Consider the following 23,892-nt stretch of genomic DNA (forward strand, 5'->3'; position numbering starts at 1 on the left):
TGTTTTCAGCCCTCTTTATACTCACAAGGCTTGGACTTTTGTGATAATTACGGATCCTGATAAGCTGTAATTATTTCTCCTAGACAACGTCTAGAATTATCAAGTATACTGAAACCTCAGGGCTATGCAGAGGTTAGAACATCAACAGAAAAATCTCTGTGTGTCTGTTTCTTTGCGATCTAAAGGCCTCATTGTATCCTGACTGTGCGGAACATGGAAAGCACCAGGCTGGTGGGCAGAGGACACGACACCGGGCCTTCCACACCTCACTAGCCGTGCGACTCCGTGCACCTCCTCAGTGTCTCTCGGTCTCTGCCATCTTCAACTTCAAATGTAAAGTGGGGAGAGGTTCTTATGAGAACCGTCTGACACAGCCAAGCCACACCATAATGGGCACCATGTGCTGGGACCTGTGGAGTGTCTGTATAAGTCAGTTATAAGAACCTGGGTCCCAGGAAAGGAACGGGACTGGTCTAATGTGGGGGTGGCCAGCGACAACCCACCATCTGTATCTGTACATCAACTTTCCTCAGCACACAGCCAAGGCTATTTGTTTATGTGCTGTCCCTGACCGGTCCTCTGCAAGGGGATACTTGAGCAGTTACGTGACAGAGACCTTGTCACCTGGAAAGCCTAAGATTTCTAGAAGTTTGCCACCTCAGGTCCCTACTCCTTGAAGTTTTGTTCCAATAGCCTTTAAAAATGAGAAAATGGAAAATATCTAAGGAGCAGGCAGCTCTTGCTTTCTGAAGAAAGGACAACAAAAGCCACTGATTTTCAAAGACTCTTCCTAATGGATGAGACATCTTGCCATCAAAATCGGATATTTAGGGCCACAAACAGCAGCAGCTCTGTGGACTTAACCACTGGGCGGGTCTTCCCGCAGCCATTGAAAACCTCTGAACTGGTATTAAAATGTTATTGGGGTCACAACTGTTGCTGTCGCCTCAAAAAACTGCTTCCTGGTGAGAGTGGGAGGTGAGAGCGGGAGGTGAGAGGTTAGGGCTGTGTTATTTCACTTTAAGCCTCATTTATCTCTTTGGGAAAAGGTGGGTAGCACCACCAGCCCCACGGGTCTGTGGTGAGGACGTGAAAGACGGACACAGCTCAAAAATGCTGCTCAAACGTTAAGTGTTACTTTTAGGTTTCTGGGGCACAATAACTACAAGTTAGAGAATAGCTTTTTTGCTACTATGTCAGCACTCTGGGCTTGTTGAGGAGTTAAGAAAATTAATTTTGGTGTGTCCCCAAAGAAAATAGCTACCCCTAGAAATTCTTATAAAATAGAACTTGCTGTCAAAGCATGTTTTTCTTTACATCTCTCTCTTTCTCTAAAACTAATTTATGCCTCAATCTCTAAATCTCTGACCCCATCTTCTGTTCAGAGCAAAATCTTCCCTCCGTCTATGCAGGGATTTATTAGAATTCTCTCCAAGACAGTATCCGTTCATCTTTGCATGTTTAATTATTTTCCACTTAGAACAAGAAACTGCCTAAGCGCCTAGATAGTTTCTGCTGATTAATGCAAGCCATCTTTACTTCAGAAAGAGAAAAATCCCTCATGGACTTCCAGTTGTGACAAGAGAAAGGTTAAAACACCTCATAACCTTGGGTGCCTTTCAATAGATTCCTCCCTGATTTCATGAAGCTCACCATTCCCTAATGTGGTCCAGATAACAATGTCTAGCGGGGAAATTGAAAATATAAATGGAAATGAAGTAAAAGAAATCCTCATCTAAAGAAATAAGAAAAATATTATTCTACAACTGATTGAATGGGCCCCGAGGACTCTGTATTGAGAAAAAAAAAGTGATAACAGTCATTAGGAATCCCACTTGGTGCTACTCCATTTTTCATGTGCATTTATGGGTTTCATTATTCCAAACCCTTCCTTGGATTAACAATAAACACCAGGCTTTCAAACCCCAATGTGTCACTTTGAGTTTCTAGACAAAGACTTCAAGGCTGGTGCTTGTTGGAGGGTTTGCTTTTGTGAAAGAAAATGGCTTCCACCAACATCTGTTCTGGAGGGCCTTGCTGGGTGTTGGACACCAGACCGTTATGTAAATTGTAAGAGGTGAAGCGGAATTGGGCACGTGTGGCTGTAAGGGACGCTGGACAGTAGAGTACTGCAAAGCCTGAGAACAGAGATGAAAAGTTACATGGCCACAGGGATCCAGCAGGTGCTGGGAATGTAGAAGGCAGAACAATGTGACAAAAGGGAGGTGCAGAGACAGCGAGTACCTGGTGGCAGCGGGGATGTTAGTGATGGCGGCTGCAGTAGGGGAGGAATAATTATAATAATAGCAGTTAATATTTATGTAGGATTCAGTATGTGCCAGGACTTGAGCATTTGCGGAACTCAGTTTCAATAACCCTGCCATATGAAAAGGGCCTCGTGGCAGTTTCTCTTCTTGTTAGTAATGAAAGAAAAAGTAGCCAGTTTGGGAAGACCCAACACAAAGAAATTACCTGGCTCTCCTGGTCACGTGGCTGGAGAGTGCAGGGTCAGGATGGAGCCCAGGCAGGCTCCACCCAGTGTGGCCCCCACCCTGCTACTGCCAGGAGGCACAGCCCTTGGTGGTACCCACGCTCAGCAGGCAGCGGTGCGGCAGGAGGCCCCTTCACCACTAGAGGGCAGCGTGCACAGACTTGAAGGGGGCCTTACCAAGTCGGTGTCACTGTCCTTAGTGAAAGTCTTCTCCTTCTCATCCTCGTTCTTGGTCCAGCTGTAGGAGATCATGTAGTTCATGATAGGAGGGTGGTAGATGGTCTCCGGCTGGCTCCAGGACACCTGCAGCGCTGTCTGGTTCAGAGGCTGCACCTTCATGTGGATGGGTGGAGAGCTGCAAACTGGAGACACAGATGGCCGAGCTCAGATGGCGGCCAGCCTGTCGTGTGCTCCCGAGGACAGCAATCTCGAGAAGTGTGAAGAGTAATGTAAGGAACACCCACAATCCCTTCATCTGGGTCTTCCTTTTAACATTTTGCCCCATCTGTCCTCTCTCCCTCACTTTCTACATACACACACAGCTGTTTTTCTGCTAAGCCACTCAGAGCAAGTTGCAGGCATCCTGACACTTCTCCCCTAAATACTCTGGCTGTGTCTGCTGAGAATAAGGACCTGCTGCTGTGGAACTGTAATACCACTGTCATGGCTAAGCAGCTAGACACAACTTCAATAATGCTCTCTCATCCACAGCCCAGATTCACATGGCTCCAGTTGCCTCCAAAAGATCCTTTATCACTGTCCCCTTGCCCCCAACTTTGGCCTTTTTTCCCCATGACAGTCTTATTGAAGAAGCCTGGCCAATTGACCAGTATGGTGTTCCAACTACCTAAAATTGCAGATGAATTTTATTATAAATAGACAAGAGTGTAAATAAAAACAATTTAAAATAAGACTTTAGGTAATTTTAAGTAAAGGCACACCAAATAAGGATGACTTTCTCTGGACCAGCAGACACCATGTCATGATCCTTCCTCTTCTCATTCCTTATGGCTGGGAAGCTCTAAGAAACATGTTGGGTCGACATCCAGTGCTGAGAGCTTCCCGTCAGCCTTTAGCTGTGTTCTTTTTGGGAGCGTCTCTGCCCTGGTGCCTGTGGTCCCTGCCTTCACGGGGCTGGTGGTCCAGAGCAGGGTTTATCAGCCTCCAGCCTCTGCACTCCTGGCCTCTTGAGCTAGACAGTGCTTTGCTCCCAGGGGTGCTCATGTGCACTCTGTAGCAGCAACCTGGTCTCTACCCACCAGCTGCCAGTAGCATCACTCCCCAGTCCCTGCCCACTGTGACAACCAGGAACGTGTCCAGATACCGCCACATGTCCCATGGGGAGCCAACTGACTTTGACTGAGAACCTCCAGTCTAAAAGGGGAGATGAAGACTCACCAAAGCATCGCACATGCAGAGCTAATGTCACATAGCAAGATAGGATGGATGGGGATGGGGGAGGCACGTGGTATTTCCTAAGCATGTAAAAGGAGGCTGTGATGTGGGCTGTGGAACCCAGAGAAGACTCCCTTGGAGAAGGTTCATGCAACGGAGAGCTGAGAGCTATGTGGAAATGAACCAGGTGGGACCCAGGAACATGGGAGGGCAGGCAAAGGGGCCACGGGAGGAAGGCTGAGGAGCTGGGGCAGGGCACAGAGAAGATAGCGGGTGAAGGTGGTGGGGGCAGCTGGAGTGAGAAGCCTCGGACGCCAGATTCAAACTCTGGCCTTTCTCGGAAGCCACTGGAAAGATCTGTGCCCGAGGATGACAGAATCAGGTTGCCACTATACAAGATCCCCTGAGCTTCTGCTGAGTAGAGCAGGCCCCAGAGGAGCCAGGCGTGCAGCGGCAGCCTGTGAGGAGGGGCTGCAGTTTCTAGAGCTCACGGTGGAGGTAAAACCGAGAGGCAGGACTAGTGTGAGAAAGGGGGGCGAGGGGGACCTGCCGGTGTGGGTGCAGGAGTTGGGTGAGGAGAACAGCATGCTGGCCAGGGACCTTGGCTTGCTTCTGACCTGCTGGCGTCTCCTGGAGCCCACCCACATGCCAAGCAGCCCACCGGGAGCCACACTCTCCTGTTCTCTACCCCCATTGCAAACCAGCCCCAGGGAGCAGGACGGCTTTCCTGCCAGAGAAGAGTGGCCCAGCTTTAAATGGCCTGGCTGCTGGAGAGAAACAGAGATTGGCTTTGACAGGGTGGCAACGTTTTGCTCTTCGACTGCCCAACCCTGGTTCAGTTGGAGAGGTTCACTGTGTGCGACTCAGACAGGAAGGAAGGGACAAGTTAATGAGGCATTCCCACTGCCCGCAGAACCCCAAGAGACATTGCGCTGCCTGCCTGGTAAATGCCACCAGAGTAGGGACATCAAACAAAGAATCTGAAGGGAGAATTCTGCAAAGACGCTGGGGTGCAATGACAGCCCACAGACACTAGGTGGCACCAACTTACTATTTTTATAATAAATACTCCAACTTAATAAAAGGCTTATAGTTTCTCAACACTGAATGTAGAGAATTGTGGGGGGAAGATCAGGAAATAGTCACACCCCCATCTTTCCATATATTAATAACGAACCAAGGAGATTTATATCAACTTCTGTACTTGACAATGATGACATGTCAGATTTCCTAACTTCCACATCTTTTCTCGCCTCCTACCGGGTTCTTATTTATCTTGCTTCTTCTGAAGCCCTTCACCCCCCAGCTCCAAGCGGGGGGAGCCACGTGGGGAGGCATCTCTCCAGCAGTTGCATCACACTCACACAAATAACCCTATCACTCACAGACAGATGCAATCATTCTTCTTATTTACGTTTTGAAATGAAAATAGTTGGCTTTTTCTGTGTGGATTAAGATGATTCTTGTTAGTAATTTTTTTTTAAACCCAAGTAGTGCAAAAAAAGTAAAAAGAAGGAAGTTAAAAGAAAAAGTCACCCCAAATCCAAGGGCCCAGAGGTGAGCACAGTGGACATTCTATAGGTCTAACATGGAGATATCTTTCCATATACATGTGAAAAGTTGATGAAAATACACACAATTTGATGTAAATGGAAAAGGTAGGCATGGCACTATAACTGAATTATTATTATTTTTTTTTACTGAATTATTTTTGTTGTTGTGTTTCACTAGTTAATTCATCCATATACTTCCTTGTGAATAAACAGAGGTTGGTATCGTTGTCTCACATGAAGGTATAGAATCTTAATATCCAATGCATTAAAAAAATGCAGTAGAACCTCCATAGTCGACCATCTCCTTACACTGACCACCTCCGTAAGTTGACCTTACTTTCATAGACCAGACATGTACCACATGTGTCTGTATGGTAGGCCTAGTTCCTTATGTTGACCACCTCTCTATGTTGACCAGTTTGTTACAGGCCCTGGGGTAGCCAACTGTATTGAATTAACCTCTCAAAGGACATAGTTCTGGCCTCACTCTTAATGGGATCACATACTAGAAAGGAAATTCTGGAACTGAGGGGCCTCCAAAGACCTGGTGCTTGTCCCAGGATATAAGGCCAGGGTTTGCAGGCTGAGAAGCCCATGTCTGTCCTGTAGGAAAAACATTCTGAACAGAAACTTCTCTTCTGTTCTCCATTCCCCAGCCTGAGTAGAGAGGGTTTTTCTAGGCACCCTGGGCCAAATTTGGAGGAGGCATTTGCAGAGGACTAGGAGAACCTAGAATAGAGATTGGCTGTAATAGAGATTTTGCTGTAAAGGACCAGAAGGGAAATATTTCCAGTTCTCCATCTCTATAGCCACTACTGATTCTGCCTTTGAAGTACAAAACAGCACAGATAGTATGTAAAAATGAATGAGCATACAGCTATGTGCCAATAAAACTTTATCTATGGATATAATTTCACTTTCATGTGATTTTCATGTGTCATGGAATATTTGTTTGATCTTTCTCCACTGTTTAAAAATGCAAAAAATCATTCTTAGCTCGTGGCTACACAAGAAGTGGTGAAAAGCAAGTTTTGCTGATACCAAACTTAGGAGATAAAGAGAGGCCAAGCATTATTTGAAACACGCTGCATTTGTATTTTTTTTTTTTTTTTTTGAGATAAGGTCTTGTTCCATGGCCCAGGCTGGAATATAGTGGTGTCATCCTAGCTCCCAGCAACCTCATACTCCAGGGCTCAAGTGATCTTCCTGCCTTAGCCTCCTATGTGGTTGGAGGTACTAGTCCGTGGCACTGCACCTGGTTGATATTTTGGCTTTTTCTTTTTTTTAGAGGTGGGGTCTTGCTATATTGCCTAGACAAGCTTCAAACTCCTGGCCTTGTGATCAAGTGATTCTCCTGCCTCAACCTCCCAAATTGCTGGGATTATAGGCATGAAGCACCGCACTCGGCCTTGACACCAATGTCTGCCCCTCAGCATAGCCTAACAAGCCTGTTTCTTCACAGAGCTTAGATTCTTCCTTATCACTACATGGTGGGATTGTATTACTGACTTCACGCTTCAGGACTATCTGCAATAATCCCTACCCCCACCCGCAGCTGGCAGCTTTTTCTCTGGTCTCCTATGTTATCCTTGGGTCTAAGGTAGCAGCTCTCAGTAAGTATGTGGAGAATGAATGGCATACTGGCTGCCCGTGGAATAGAACCACAGTCTTTCTCCTGGTCTCACAGGTCCTGTGTGACATGATCCCAGCCCCAGTTTCCAGCTTCATGGCTCTCCATTTTCCTTCTCACTCCCCTACCTGTGGCCAGCGCCTACCACAGCCCCATGAAGATCAGCTTCAACATGGTACGTCCACTCTGAGGCTGACTGGACACCGTGTTCCCACACCCTCTCTGCCTCCTGCCTCACCGTGCCCCTCGTACCGTGACCCCACCATCTGCCCAACTACAGATTGCCTCTGACCCGATCTGTAAGTGCCTCCAGAGCAGGAAGCAGGAACAAAGCCCTTTATCCCCAGCAGGGGCTCACAGACGTACATCCCACCGACAGAATGAGAAAAGGTGTTTGCTCTTTAGTCAGATCACTGCTGAAGTTTCATTATAAAATCAGTGCCACCCAATTCATTCCTGGAGTCACCCGCAGGAGCCTCAAGTCTGTGTGAGGAGGCTGTCCCCAGTCTTTAATTCACACTTTCTGTGTGGGGATGTTTGCCAGTCAGAGGGTGCACTTAGCCTACAGAGGCAGCAAAACCCCAGAGCCTTCAGTGGGGGGCTGAGCCACGCATGCAAACGGACCACGCAAGCAAACGGGTGGAAGGGGGGGGGAGCAGGGGGTGAGGGGACGGCAACACCCTGGGGCATGTGCTCCCCCTGTCCGGCTTGATTTTTAAGTGATGGTAACTCTTCTTTCAAACCTCCCTCAAAAGGGCAAGTATAAAACAAACAAAAGGAGCACTCTGGAGTTCTATGAGTAAGTCTGGAAGAGTTTGTACAATAAAGAAAAGTGTGGGCTTTCAAGCCAGACCCCTGTAGATCCCCATGTTCTCATCTGTAAAATGAGTGATTAGGGTCCAGCAGTTTATCTTCCTCCCAGGGTTGGAGTAAGAATCAGAGGGGACATTTGGGATAAAACAAAAATTGTGGCCCTCAAGCCTAATAGCACCTACAGTGGCATATACGGCCAACAGGCATTTTTTTTTGGCTTTTTTTTAGAAATTGGTGTATTTTACATATGAATCTGGATTTTAAAACTGAGCCTCTCTCCATGCTGGCAGCAGTCGGGAAGAGCAGCAGAGCAGCTGCTCCCTTAAATGGGGTGTGTGGCTCATGGGACTTTTCACCGCAGACCCATCACTCCCATCTCCTCTATCAGCCCTCCTCTCCCTCAACTGCCAGGGCCTCAAGGCCAGGTGAGATTTTTGTTGGTCTAAAGGATTAGAAGCACTCTTGGAGTCATCCTGCAGGCGCTCAAAACTTGTACTTTTCCTTCCCATGGTGATGGCCATTGCCAACTGCACCTAACACAGGGGCCTGCCAGACATCTTGTTACATCCTTTTGCACAAAATCGAAGCTTTTTAACCATTCCTGAGGCGCCACACCCGATCTCTACACAAACGTCCCCTGGGAGGTGCTCCTGACACCAGCCTTTGCCTTGCCTTGATTGCCTTCCCACCGGTCTGATTGCTTTTCACAGGCATCGAGGAGGATGCTTGTTGCAGCTCTGAGGATTTCTGCTGTCACTCTGAACCACCTTTAATTATGATCCCAGGCTTCGTTAAATAATGAAGAGGCTTCTAGCAGAGCACCCAAGGTCCTCTGATTCTAAATCAATGTCAAGGATGTTTTCTCAGTGGTTCCACAAGTAATGGGAGGTCCCTTGTGCCCCCTCCTCCACCCCTTCCTCTCCATCTTGGGTTTTATACCAGCTAATGTGGTATGCTCTGTCTGAAAGCTGATGTAATTTCCAGTTGCTTTAAACTATTTGGAGTGTAACGCTCCTCCCCAGGGCCTTCTCCTAGCACCTGTCCCCTCTGAGTTTCACACCTGAGGCAAGTGGCCAAATATCGATCAGGAGTCAAAGGGACAGCATTGCTCAAACGAAGCAATTTTGGTGCAGATTCACTATTTCACAGTGCTTGTCAAGAGAAATGAAAGTGTTGTCTCCTGGGTGGTGGCAGAGGGTGGGGAACGCACATCCCACGTGGCGGTGGTATCCAAGTGACCAGCTGGGACCATGCCAGCAGAGGACGGCAGGGAAATGCCTTCTCCCATGGGACCACCTGGTGTAGGTGGGAAGAGAGAGCAGGAGCTCTTTCTTCTTAAAAAGCTGGAGAGAACCAGTCAGGTGGAACTGACTTCCTAAATGCCTGCTGTTTATCATCCCAGCTCAGACTAAGAACCCTCCAATATGGAGGAGCCCTTTAGGGAGAATTTCCAAAGACACAGCCTCAGGGAGGGATTTCTCCCTTTGAAGGGCTTTGAGAGAGGTCTAAAAAGTCCCACCACAGACGGCCTGGGACTGTAAACCTGGGGTCTTGGCACTCTGGGTGTTGCCTCCCACCCACCCCCCCCAAGAGCTCATGAAGAGCAAAGCCCACTGCAGAAGGCCCTGGAATGATGGCTCTAGGCAGGACCCCACTCCAGGACTTTCTGGAGTTACAGCATCTGAATAGAATCTAGATGGAGCTGCCAAACGCACGCCCTGGGCCAGGCTCTGAGCATCCACCTCAGACCATCTGCACACACTGTACCTGAACCCTCCAGTGAAAGATGAGGACGCCGGGCTCCCGAGAGAGCATGTCACTGGGTTGGTCCAAGGAACCACACGTGGGAGGAGGACTCAGAACTAGAACATGGTCTGCCTGATTCTGAACAGGAGAGGGGGTGACTCACTGGGGCAGCGTGTCTGGGCCCTACACTTCCCTTATCTGTTTTCCTGTCTGCATGTTGGCAAGTCTGTTGGGAGAGCTAGTCAAAGGGCTTCGAGGTGAAAGCCCAGTGGCTCCGATGCATCCAGACTCAGGTCCCCAGCTCCTTCAGCAGGTTAACAACCCTTGAAACAAATGCCTTCTTCCCACTCACTTCCCCCTGCTTTCTGTTCTTAATGACATGTGAGAGTGTGGGGTCTCTTGACAATTTGAAAAGCAGTCTCCAACTCCTTTGAGTCCCTCTAAAACTAGACACTACCCAATCATCACTCTTCACCTATTTGAAATGCACAGGTCCCTCAAGCCATCATGGGCTGCTGGAAATATTAATATGCAGTGGTAGAGGGGTGTCCATCCCACCTTCACTCGGTGTATTCTGTGCTGCTGACATGTCAATAATATGGAGTCCTCTCTGATGAGCCTGGCTTTGCGCCGACTTAGTGCATTTCACAAGTTATGTCATCAACTCCTCACAGGAATTCTGTAGGGCTGCTGGCTCTATCCCCCTTGTTTAAGAGACCTAGATCTATACAAGAGGGTCATTCATTCACTTACTTTCCCTGGGATTAGACCGCTTTGTTCTAGACCACTGGTTCTCAACTTGTGGGTCGCAACCCATTTGGGCTGTATTAAAGGTTCGTGGCATTAGGAAGGTTGAGAACCACTATTCTAGACAAACCAGCTGTGTGGTCTTGGATAAAACCTGGGTGAAAGCTTTTAAGATAAATGCATGAAATGCACAAACATACAATGAATGACACGCATCACGTGCACTGTAAGAAACAGCTGCTGTTCAGGATTTACTGAGCACCTGCTACAGCCAGACCCTAACCCCGGAACTAGGGACAAAGGGGAGCACAGGCTGGCGAGGACCCAGTGTCCTGGAGATTATGGTCCAGTGTGAGAACAGACATCTCCCTGTCTGTTCTTACAAACAGAGTGCTGAACGTGGGGCTCCACTGGGGCTCTGCTGAGAATTCATAGAAGTCTGTATACTTACATAAGAAAAAAATACACTTCTATTTTCACTAATCTCTAACTAAAATGTAGAATTTCCTTATATGGTGAATGTTGGCACAAACTGTAGTGGTGTTTGCCGGCCTCGTGTGATATCATCAGAGTTATATTCTTGCTCTTTGCCAATACAGTCGATCTGAGGACCTGTTTGAACTATGTATGTCTGACACTCATACATACTCAGCCTTCCCCAAGACAGCGAGACTTATCCCTTCCCTTCAGCCCACTCAACGTAAGGATGGGGACAAAGAACTTTGTGACATCCACCTCCACTCCATAAACTTAACTAGATTTTCTCCTCCTTATGATTTTCTTCATAACATTTGCTTTTCCTTTCTTTTTGTTTTGGAGACAGAGTCTCACTTTGCTGCCTCAGGTCAGACTGCTGTGGTGTCAGCCCTCCTCACAGCAACCTCAAACTCCTGGGTTCAAGAGATCCTCTTGCCTCAGCCTCCCAAGCAGCTGGGACTACAGGCACCTGCCATAATACTTGGCCAATTTTTTTGTTTTCTTCAGTAAAGACGGGGTCTTGGTCTTACTCGGGTTGGTCTCAAACTCCAGACCTCTTTCTTAATAACATTTTCTTTTTGCTAGCTAGCTTACCTTACTGTAGGAATATAGAATATAATGCATAGAGCACACAAAATATGTTAATTGAATATTGATATGGTGTCCAGTCCACAGCATGCTAATTAGTAATTAAGTTATTGGAGGCTCAAAGGTTACGTGAGGATTTTTGACTGTGTGGGAGTTGGCACCCTGAGCCCCATGTTGTTTAAGGGTCAATGGTATTTCAAAATTTCCTTCATATTCATAATTATTTCAAACATTATCATGGTTATTAGACCTGCTGCTGGATCTTATAGTTTAATGCCTTCATTAAGCAGATAAATTAAAATATCATAATTTAAAAATATTTTGATAATATCTGAAGATAATTGGTTTCCTTTGTAATCTACTCTATTTTATTTTATATATGTAGAACTATCACTATCAAAAGAGAGTTATAGGATTCACCAGACAGCTAAAGGGGTCCATGGCACCAAAAACATTAAATATTCCTAGCATTAAGGAATACATAATTATATGTTTTTAAGGAATATATTATTATAGTAGTTCTGTATAAAGGTTTAATAAAGGACTATGACCTAGACTTGGGGAATTGATTAATGAATACTTACTGAGCAATGTGATGTTTGAATTGAAATCTAAACACTGAGATGTTTATAAAGCGATTAGGAAGGCAGGAGGTTTGAATATATCACACAGAAAATATACCTTGTGCAAAGGCCCTGTGATAGGAAAAACCAGAAAGGAGACTAGTGTGTCTGGCAAGCAGAGAAGTAGGAGGGCAGCCCAAGACCAGGTCTCAAAGCTAGTCAGGGCTGGAGCTGGGGTCCACCTGGGGTGAGTCCTGCTCGGAGGCCAGACATTGCCATGTGGCCACCTTCTTCTGCTGGGGGAGACCCTGAGATCAGTCACCCCAAGCCCTGCCAGGTGCCAGGGCAGTTGCTTTGAAGCTTTAAAACCACAGTGTCTTCCCTGTAGACTGTGGACTTTTTTCCTATGCTGGGCATGCAATGGCATCACCTTTATTTCTACGGAGAAGCCCTGAATTACAATTCTCAGCAAACAAGGGAATGTTTATAAGATGCTGTGTGTTGTAATTACAATGGAAGACAGCAAATTTGAAAACTCTCTCTTGGGCAGCACCTGTTGCTTGGTGGGTATGGCTGGGTTCAAACTGCAACAAAAAAATAGCCAGGCGTTGTGGCAGGCACCAACAGTCCCAGCTACTTGGGAGGCTGAGGCAAGAGAATCGCCTAAGCCCAGAACTGGGGGTTGCTGTGAGCTGTGACGCCATAGCACTCTACCCAGGGTGATAAAGTAAGATCTTGTCTCCCCCCTCCAAAAAAAAAAAAAAAGAAAAAAAAGAAAACTCTTTCTTTTCCCCTTGGTTGTCTCTGCTATGCACTGAGCTGAGCTCCATGCTCAGAGAACCACCATAGCATCTGGGACAGGGGTCCTCAAACTTTTTAAACAGGGGGCCAGTTCATTGTCCCTCAGACCGTTGGAGGGCCGGACTGCGGGTCCCTGGACAAGTTGGCTGCTAAGCAGGACAGGCAGCAGCGGCAAAAACACCCAGCGGGCCAGATAAATCTCCTAGGTGGGCTGCATGTGGCCCATGGGCCGTAGTTTGAGGACGCCTGATCTGGAGGAACAGAGCTCCACGCTCAGGGAACCAGCACCACAGGCAGCTTCTGGGAGGTGGAGGCAGAAGTGCCACTCTCAGGCCCTCCACGCATGTGGTCTTACATTCCCACAGTATGCTATTCCTAACTTCTCCTAACTTGTTAGAATCTTTTTTTCTATGTGATTTCCTTCTTCCTCCAAGAACCAAAGACCATGGGACGTGCCTATGTCCTGTGTAGGGAAGAGCATTGTTTGGCTAGGCGCTAAGGGAGGTGACCAAGTTCAAGATGATGCATCTTCCCAGCCCCACTGGACTGCAACTGCGTCTGGGATGCTGGGTGGAAGCCTGAATTCCATGTGCCCTGAGGCCCTTCCCTTTCAACTTTACAAAGATGTAATTTCCTGCCAAGAAAGCAAAGTGAGCCTCGCCCACTTTCATTGAGTGTGGCATCCTTTTATTTTTTAGACAGTCTCTCACTCTGTCACCCTGGGTAGAGTGTGGCAGTGTCACAGCTCACAGCAGCCTCAAACTCTTGGGATCCAGCGATCCTCTTGCCTCCTGAGTAGCTTTCTGAGTAGCTGGGACCATAAGCTCCTGCCACAATGCCCAGCTAGTTTTTCCACTTTTAATAGAGATAGGGTCTCACTCTTGCTCAGGCTGGTCTCAAACTCCTGAGCTTAAGCAATCTTCCCACCTTGGCCTCCCAGAGCTACAGTTACAGGTGTGAGCCACTGCGCTCATCTGAGCATCCTTTCCACGTGGGGCTTCTAACCTTCACCTTCTCCCTCTGCCTTGCTCTGTCCTGGGGTTCAACTAAAGGTCTATACCAGAGACCAGGTTGGATCTAGGGTGGGCAAATACCAGGTGTCCTTGTATCATAGGACATAGGCTGAGCCTCTTATTTCCCATGGCTAAATGGTATCACTGTCCCCTTTATCCTGAAGAAACAGTTGAGTCACTTAAAACAGAGCCCTATAGCTGCTCTTAGCGATGAAAGACTGGTATCTAAACATCATCTCAGAGCGAAGATCCCAGGAGCTATCTTTACAAGTGACCCTAATCGCTATGTCAAGAAATCAACCAGTGATCCATATCAATGGGTTTAGCTCGGGTTTTATTTAAACAGTTGATTCTAGATAACTATGAAATTATCGGTTAAGATGCCTCCATTTGTTTTCCATTTGGTCCTTAAAATAATTTCTCTTTTGGAAATAGTATCACAGTTGGGCATGGTGGCTCATGCCTGTAATCCTTGACTTTGGGAGGCTAAAGCCAGTGGATTATTTGAGCTCAGACCAGCTTGAGCAAGAGCAAGACCCCATTTTTACTAAAAATAGGGGGGGAAAAGTAGCTGGATGATATGTTCTACCTGTAGACCCAGCTACTCAGGAGGCAAAAGAGTCGTTTGAGCCCAAGAGTTTGAGGTTGGTGTGAGCTATGAGACACTCTAGCTGAACCACAGAGCAAGACTATAGCTCAAGAAAAAAAGGGGGGAAAGAAATTGGTATCACCTGGGCATGGCATGTACTATCCCTAAGGAGTCCTGGCTCTTGCCTGGCATTCACCTCATAGCTTTGCATCTCTGCTTCTTCCTTGCCACTAGCCACATATTCTATATATTCTCAATTCTGCCTGAGTGGGAGGGGGTGGTGGGATGCCCTCCACTGTTCAGATTCCAAGCTGGTTTTGACACTCAGATTTGGTACCTGAACCAACCAGTTGTTTGGTAAGGATGGTTCTAGACAGTATGGTTTCAGGGTCTCTCACACCTGGGTACCACCCTCAGGCAGCCCCCAAGGGCTTGGTCAAGGGGACCCTAAAGGAAACCTGGGAGCCTGTTCTGTAGCTGCTCTTAGCAATGCAAGACTGGTATCTAAGTATCATCTCAGAGCTACTGAGATGGACACCAGGCTATGAGCAGACACCGCCCCTAGTGGGCCCAGTTAGAAACCACCAGTCCAGCCCATGGAAGAGACCCAACTGGGGCTTCTGGCTGCCCTCGGCAATTGGGTCCATATGCTCAGCCAGTGGATGAAAACGAAGTTTCAAACGGTCAGTAGACTCTTCCCTGGAAAGGATCCTCTCTTCTGGGCTGCTTCTCCTAGTGCCAGCCCAGAAGCACAGAGACTGCACAGCTCCCTGCACCTGACAGAGCTTAGTGTCAGAGGTAGAGGCAGTGTTTTCTTGGCACAGGCGGAGATTTGAAATGTGACAGCCAACATGCTCATTTCGATCACAAACCCAGTGGAGAGGGCAGGCGCAGGAGTGGAGCCAGCAACCAGAAGGACCACTAGCTGCGCTGAGAAGGAAGAAGGAAGCAGGAAGGGATGACTGGAGAGGACCCAACGTGGCTCCAACTGCTGTGTCTCTGTGGTGGCTCTTTGATTCTTGGGCCGCAGTGACTGGGGATGTGAGACTGTGTCTTATGCTATAAGAAAGCAAGGGCTCTGTTCATATTCCTGGACAGGTACCTGAAGAAAAACAACCTTGACCACCCGCGGTTTGTTTGAGGAATAATGAGTGGGAGCAAGGGGGAAGATAAATAGTCTGTGTCCTGGCTGTATCCTCCTGTGGCTCTGAGGAGGGCCCGCAGCCTCCTGTTTCACGGGCGGTGAATGCTACTTAGCGGGAAAGGGGAGCTGTGCGGTGCTGGAAGGAAGGATGCTGCTGGCCTTTATTATTAATTTCCAGATTGCTGTTCATGAGCACCATGGTGCCCACACAAATAAACCCAATGTCAGAGAAGATTTGTCTAACGAATAAAGAAAAGCAGAAGCCATGGGAGGGTTGCTAAGTTGGCCCTGAAGATCTAACTTGGCCTACTTGCCTGGAGATAGAGACTATTAAGTAATTAGGTAATATTTATAAAGTGTGAAAACGATAGCCAGCCCCTGGGGTCTTTTACCAATATCTGCTCAACTGCTCTAAAGCTGAAATAGCAGTTCTATCTGCAGCATCCTGATGCTTTACTTGCCCTTATGACAGAGATTAAAGCCCTCTCTCCATGGTTTTTTTTTTTATTTTGGTTGTTGTTGTTTTTTATTTTATTTGTTTATTTATTTATTTTTTCCCTGAGACCGAGTCTCACTTTGTCACCCTTGGTAGAGTGCTATGGCATCACAGCTAACAGCAACCTCCAACTCTTGGACTTAAGTGATTCTTTTGCCTCAGCCTTCCAAGTAGCTGGGACCACACGTGCCTGCCTTAGCATCCGGCTATTTTTTTGTTGCAGTTGTCATTGTTGTTCAGCATGCCCAGGCTGGGTTTGAACCTGCTAGCCTTGGTGTATGTGGCCAGTGCCCTAACCACTGAGCTACTAGTGCTTAGCCTGTTGTTTTTTAAATGAGTGCTTCCATCCAAGGTGGCTTTTGGTCATAGCGGAAGATGCTTCCCAAATCCCAGGAGCTTCTGTGGTTTTGGGGACTGGGAGTGGCATGGAATCCTACTCCCAATTCCTAGCTATGTTCCCCACCTAGGAGCAGCACTTAGCCTGGGTTAGATCACAAATGCCCCAACTGTGCTGACTCTTGTGGAAACAATCTTCTACTCCTAGCCACCTGGCACGAGTGGCTCAGCTTCACCTCTCAGCATCCACACAGTCTCCTGCCCAGCCACGCATGCACACACCCACCTATCCAATCCACTATTTACCAAGGCCAACAGTGATCACAGCACCTTCTGTCTAATAAAAAGAGAGAAAAATAAGACAGTCTCACCCATCACGGAACTTCTGGAGGGGGTGGGAGACCTAGATACTAGAGAAAAAGTTATACATTTGAATGTAAAATTCCAACCAAGATAAGGACTGTAGGGTGAGGTCCTGGTGCCCTGACACAAGTGGGTGGCCAATGTAGGCAGAAACTTCCTTGGGGAAGGAACTCCTGAGCGGAGCTACAAAGGCTGAGGAGGGGTCAGTTGGGTACAGAAGTAGGGCAAGGGTCATCTGGTCAGGGGGGACAGCTGCTGACACTGAAGGAGAGTGGGTGGACTGAATTTCAGGATGCCAAGGGGAGGGGAACACAAGAGGCGCCATGGAGGGGCAGGACTTGATGTGTGAGCCATAATAAGGACCGTGAATCTCACTGGAAGGGGTTCAGCAAGCCCAGACAGCCAGGCTTCACTCTTCTGCCGGGGAGGGCACTCGGCCTACTTACTCTGAAATGTGTTTTCCAATGACCACGCTACAAACAAGAGGTTGTCCTGAGCACACAAAGACACCACTGCTGTACTATAAACAAGAAAGTATAATTTGCCAAGTACTCCCCACGTCCAAGGCCCAATCCTATAAATTCCATAGACAGTATGATTTAAAAGGCCATCAGCCAAGGAAGGATATGTGTGATTACTATCTCTGTTTTTTAAAGACAAGGAAAAAAGGTTTAGATAGTAACTTGAGTACACAAAAAGATCAATTGTAAATGGTTACTCTGGAATTAGAGTCCAGGTTGGTGTGACTCCCAAGTCTGCACTCTAACCCTGCCTTATAGTGTCTCATCATCCACCCTTTCATTCATTCACTGAACAATCACTGTACACCTACTATGTGGCAGGTATGATGTCAGGCCCTGCTGTTTCAAGAATGTACAAAATCCTCTTCCTAGAAGGCCCCATGGTCCAGATCAAGTAGGTGCACCGGCCCTCCCAGGATGGGCCCCAAACCAGGTCCTTAGTGGCCGTAAGCACCACACCTGATCCCCACAGATATGTTTAGTTGTAAAGTTCCTTCATTCAGGGAAGGAGTAATAAACTGTTTGTTCAAGCCACCTGATGACACCTCGGCAGAGGGGCCACCATTGGGTATTCTTTAAGATGCTAGAAGTCCCTTGGATTATGGAAAGAATGCTGCATCTGGACACAAGAGGATCTCAGTTTACATCTCAGCTCTACCACTTCTTGGCTCAGAGGCTCTGGACGAGTCACGGACTTGAGTCTCAGACCCTTTCACCTGTGAAAGAGAAACAAAGACCTTGCATTTCTCTCTCTACTCACCCACACCCAGCCGCCATTCAAACTATTAGTTAATGCCTGAGGCTCTACTCCAAAATCTGTCCCCAACACATCGCTTCATCTCTACCATGATCATCCACATCCAACCTGGAGTGTTTCTCTCACCTCTTATATGGGTCCGGCAGACTCTGCTGCTAGACCTCTGTACACACAGCTAGAATGATGGGTTTACACACCTGTTCAGATCGTTCCACAAGCCCAGTGGACCCCTCCAAAGGCAACCAGCTGCCATAGGAACATAATCTCAACTCCTTACCAAGAGAAGGCCTCCCTACTTCCCCAGCCCCTTTGTTAATCTTGTTTTCCCATTGTTTCACTGGCTTCAAGGCCTTTGCATGTGACCTTTCCCCGCCCCCTTCCATATTTGAGGAGCTGGCTCCTTATCACCACCTGCCCCTCTAAGAAGAGCTTCTCCTCGCCATCCCTTACCAAGCTCCCTGCACACGTGATGTGATTTCCTTCAGAACAGCACAGAGGGCTTATCATCGGTTGAATTGTTTATTTCTCCCCTCTAGAATGTAAACTCCCTGATGAATGCTCTCTCCCTTATTCACTTTTATTTCTAGTGCCTAGAATTTATTTATAGTAGTGCTCAACAAATGTGTAATGACTGAAAAGTGAATCCTGGCAAGGGTCATTCTGAGGATTAAATAAAGTGTATGAATGGAGAAGCTGTGTCTAGCACACAGAAACCTCTTCCTATCCCTTCAACCGCAGGTGCTTTGTGTACAGCCCCAGACTCAATACACTTTCAAAGGCAGATGAAGATGTCTCACACTAGAAAAGAAACTTACTGGCTCCAAAATATAAAGCAAAATAGTTAATGCTACTCTGAATGTTCACAAAACATCAACATAATGTCAGCCAATCAAAGGTAACTTATACTACCGCTTATACATTTACATAAAATTATAGAAATCATGAGCTGTCTGAGCATTTAAAAATGTTTGGTGTAACATGGCAGGACCTTCAAAAGTATTTAGGATGGTCCAAGGTCTTAAAGCTGACCTACTTTTTGGACTCTTAAGGCTAAAAAATAATGGCAAATGAAAGTTATTTTTGAAAGAAGGGGGTTAAAGATTCACTACAAGGGCTACACAAAAGATGTAGTTTCCTGCCCTATAAGTTTCTGGAATTAACAAGGAGGTAACTTTTTGGAAGACGTTCTGGGAGGGCAGCTAACTACAAAGGAATTAAGTGTTCACACTGGAGCTTCTTTTAATAAAATAAAGTAACTCAAGCTCATTAATCTGGTGAGTGGAAATGATTAAACTGAAAATAGAACAACATTATGATTTTCTCCAAAAATAACTGAAAACTATGACTTCAATGTTAATTTTTTTTTTAAGAAGCAATCATAGACTTACTTCTTTGTTTGCTAATTTGGGTGGAAAATGTGATGATCTTTCTCAATGTATTCTGATTTAAAATAGACTAGTTACTTCAGCATCCACACACAGTGGTGTATGTCCTTTAAAGCTGCTTTTAACCAAAACAGGAAGCAATCTTTAGCATGGAAAAAGCAGCTAAAAAAGAGATCCCTCCATCAGCAGAAGCAAAAACTATCCTCCAAAAAACGCAGCCTTGGCTTAGGAGACTACAGGGCATGCAGGCAGCATGGCGTCCTCTCTATTTCCTTTGCTTTTATTACATTATGCAGTGTCACTTTAATTAAGCCATCAAATCAAATTATCAGATCAAGTGCTTTTGATTCCACTGTGGTTTGAACAGGTTTCGTTAAATTAATAAACCATATGCTTCGTGTTATTGGAAGGAAAGTTATTTTTCTGTGTTCACTGTTCCAAAAGTCTTCACAATAGACAGTATTCAGCACTTAATCCTGGAATGCTCTTCCATGTGCCCGGGATGTGTTGCAGAATGACTGAAATGACAGCCCATTAAATCCTAAAGTCTGTCCAAGTTATTTACTGACAAAGGGCAGAGTGGCAAATTGGATGTCCCTTGAACAATCCACCAAGCCTAAATATTGTTGCCATTTACTGGAACTAAGGGCTTCTATTTTTTATGGATGACATTCATTAAAAGTCTTTCTTTAGTAACAGTACAATATTAAGATGACTGTCCCCCTTTCCCTTTGTTGTGATATGGGGCCATGCCTCCTATGCTTGGCACTGAAAGGCTAGATTCTGTGTTTTCCATTCCCGGATGTCTCATCATCCTGACAGAGGGCAGGATGGGATGTGTTAACTCACCCACTACCAAGGGGGCTGGGGGAGGCAGGGGGCTAAATTCAGTCAACTGGGACTCTGGTTATCCCACTCAGGGGAAAGGTGACCAGGTGTTAAGATGGATCGGTAAGTGCTTGGTTACCAAGTTAATAAATCTCTAGTTAGTCCCAGGGTCTTGTAGTGCAATACGAAAGCAGAAAACCAGTTCAAAGTCATGGCCACTGCTATCTTGAAGACAGAAAATGTTTACCTTAAAACAAACCTATGACTTCTCTACTTAGGTTTCTCCAACTTACTCTGACCATCCCTTACATCAGGGGCCACTAAACTATGGTTCTCAGGCCAAATCTGTTCTGCCACCTATTTGTATCAAGTTTACTGGAAGACATCTCCTGCACTTGCTCATTTGCATTTTGTCTATGGCTGCCTTCAGGTTACAACAGCAGAACAAGCACAGCTGGCCCCCATATCCACGGATTCTCATCTGTGGATGAAGAAAAAAGCCACAATAAAAAACAATATAAAAATTAAAAAAATACAAATTTAAAAGTATAGTATAACAACTATTTACATTGCATTTACATTGCATTAGATATTATAAGTAATCTAAAGATGGCTTAAAGTATATGGGAAGATGTGAGTAGGTTTTATGCAAATATCGTATCATTTTAAATCAGACACTTGAGCGTCCAAGGATTTTAGAATCTGTGGGGGTCCTGGAACCAATCCCCTGCAGACACCTAAGGACCAATGTAATTGCAACACAAACCACAGGGCCACAGAGCCAAAAACACTTACTATCTGGCTTATAGCCAAAAATGCTTAATGATTCTTGCCTTATGTAATTAATTTATTTTTCTTTCTTCTGTGACGGTAGCCCAATGAATGCATAAAACACAACAGCTTTTCTGGGCATTGAAAGCTTCTAATAGTGACTAGAGAGAATGCCAATCAGACATGGTTTGTTCTTTATGAATTACCTGAAGATTACAGAATATCACCCTTCTCTTTTTAAACTCGATTTTTACAGAAGACTGGAGAAAGAAAATCAACTGTTTGCACTGGTTCTTTCTGGCGTATCTTTCAAAGGTTAATGACTGAAGCCCTCAAGCTGTCTCCTGATTGTTAGCACCTGCCCTGGCTTTTGGCCTACAGAGCTGTTGAATTACCTGAGTTTTCTTGTAGGGTGGTGGGGAAAGGAAGAGAATTTGATCATGCTGCGTATGGTTCCATGACATGTGCATAAAAGCAAACAGAGACATTACCAATCATTAGGGAAATGGAAATCAAAACTACAAAGAGAAACTACTTCACATCCACAAAGATGGCTAAAATACAAAAAGGGCGTCATAACAGGTATTGGTGAAGACGAAGGGAAGTTGGAATCTTACACACTGTAGACAGGAAGGTGAACTGGGTGCTGTTGCTTTGGAAAACAATTTGGCCGTTCCTCAAAACTGTAAACAAAGGGTCACCATGTGATGCAGCAATGTGACTCCTCAGTTTATAACATCCGTTTACACAAGCTGAACATGAATGTTCATAGCAGCATTATTCATAATGGCCAAAAAGTGGAAACAACTCAAATGTCCATCAATTGATAAATGGACAAACAAAATGTTATATATCCATATAGTACCATATTAATTAGCCACAAAATGGAACAAAATTTTGATATATGCTCCAATACATATGAACCTTGGAAATATTATGCTAAATGAAAGAGGCCTTTGATAAAAAGCCATATACTTTCTGAGTCCTTTGTATGAAATGTATGGAATAGACAAATCCACAGAGACAGAAAGGACATTAGTGGTTGCCAGCACTGAGCAGAGGAAAGAGAATGGGGACCGAGTAGCTGCCTTTAGGTATGGGATTTCTTTTGGGGGTGATAGAAACATGCTGGAAATAGTGGTGATGGTTTGCACAACTTTGTGAACATACTAAAAACAACGTATGTATGCATTACGGAATATGAGTTTAATCTCAATAAAGCTACTATTTGAAACAATAGGGATACTATTCAGCAATAAAAAGTAATGACCTACTGATACATGCCACCACACAGACAAATGTTAAGATTGTAACACCCAGTGAAATTCAGGAACACACCAGGGTTACTGGGGTTGAATAAAGGAGTAAAAACTGACTACAAATGGCATGAAGGGACTTGGTATGGTGAGGCAAATGCCCTGGAACAGGACTGCAGTGATGGCCGCTCAACTACAAATTCACTAAAAAGTACTGAATTGTACATTTACAACAGTTGAATTTTCTGCTATGTAAATTACGTCTTTAAAAAAATGTTAGGCTGGTGTGGTGGCTCACACCAGTGATCTTAGCACTCAGAAAGGCTAAGGCAGGTGGATTGCCTGAGCTCAGGAGTTCGAGATCAGACTGAGCAAGAGCAAGACTCTGTCTCTACTGAAAAATAGATAAACTAGCGGATCATGGTGGCACACATTTGTAGTCCCAGATATTTGGGAGGCTGGGACAAGAAGATCGCTTGAGCCCAGGTGTTTGCGTGAGCTATGACATCACAGAGTGAAACTCTGTCTCAAGAGAAAGAAAAAAGCTGTTAAAAAATAAGAAACTTTCCTATACTGCTGGCAGAAGTATAAAGTGGTACATCTAATCCCCTCAGGAAACCCTTGGGCAGTATCTAACCCAACCTGAATATACGTGCACTTACTCCTGGGTGTATACCCAATAGAGGTAAGTCCGCACATTCATAAAAGGCATTTCAGAATTTTCATCATCTCCAAACTATATTCACGTATACTGAGATAAACAAATAAATTCAGGTATAGTCACACAATGGAATTCAGCAGGAAGAAAGAACAAATTAGAACTACATGCAGACACGCAGAGAACTTCCAAAACCAACGTAGGGCCAAAGCAGCAGGATACAAAACAGGGTGGACGAGATGACTCTGCTTCGGTAAAATTCACAAACAGGCAAAGCTAATTTCTGGTAGTAGTTTCCTTTGGCAACAGATAGTGATTAGGAAGGGGTTGGGTGGTGCTGGTGATGAATTCTTGATCTGGGTGTGCATTACTCAGGTGTGCCCAGTTTGTGCAAATCCACCAAGCTGTGTGCATACCGCACTGTACTTTTCTGTATATATCCCATAATATATTAAAAACACAAATGGGATTTACCTAGATATTTATCTCTCTCTGTACCTCTCTAGAAAGATTAGAAAACACTGTAATATTCACACATCTCAAGAGTCAGCAATGAACACCATGATAATTCAAATAAACCTTGAAGAATGAAGAACAGATTCCCTATATTTAAGGAGTGGTCTGTGGCTCTGGTTAAATTCAGAAAAAGCATATTCAGTGTAAGATCTTGTCCACTTTTACAATTTAATGCAACAGAAACCATTATCTACCTTCCCCGAAAAGCCATGCATTTTCTCCGTACAGCTGATATATCATATGCTCAACCCATTTTTCAGCAAAGAGCTTTGTAACTGTTATAATTTCAGCAATCTTATGCTCACTTGTGATATAACACTCCCCCACCCCCCCCACCCCCGTCCTCTACATTCACCTCTCACAAAATAGTCAATCCCCTAGAGGCCTCCTTTTCCCAGGTAAGTCCTCCTCTTGAGATAAGTCCTTCAATTTTGGTCACTTTCTTTATTTTTTTA

General features: G+C 45.6%; 1 protein-coding gene across 4 annotated transcripts in view; it reads right to left on the reverse strand.

Annotated features, from left to right (window-relative positions):
* Positions 1-23,892, reverse strand: part of PTPRG (protein tyrosine phosphatase, receptor type G) — a 740,009-nt gene that overhangs the window by 109,606 nt on the left and 606,511 nt on the right. For all 4 annotated transcript variants that reach the window (XM_023510661.1, XM_023510664.1, XM_023510662.1 and 1 more), the window contains one exon: positions 2,669-2,853. In XM_023510661.1, the coding sequence (XP_023366429.1) occupies positions 2,669-2,853 (185 nt within the window). The remainder of the gene's footprint in view (positions 1-2,668; positions 2,854-23,892) is intronic.

Source organism: Otolemur garnettii, unplaced genomic scaffold (assembly GCF_000181295.1).
Source record: "Otolemur garnettii isolate 467f Iridium unplaced genomic scaffold, OtoGar3 scaffold00015, whole genome shotgun sequence".
Lineage (NCBI taxonomy): Eukaryota > Metazoa > Chordata > Mammalia > Primates > Galagidae > Otolemur > Otolemur garnettii.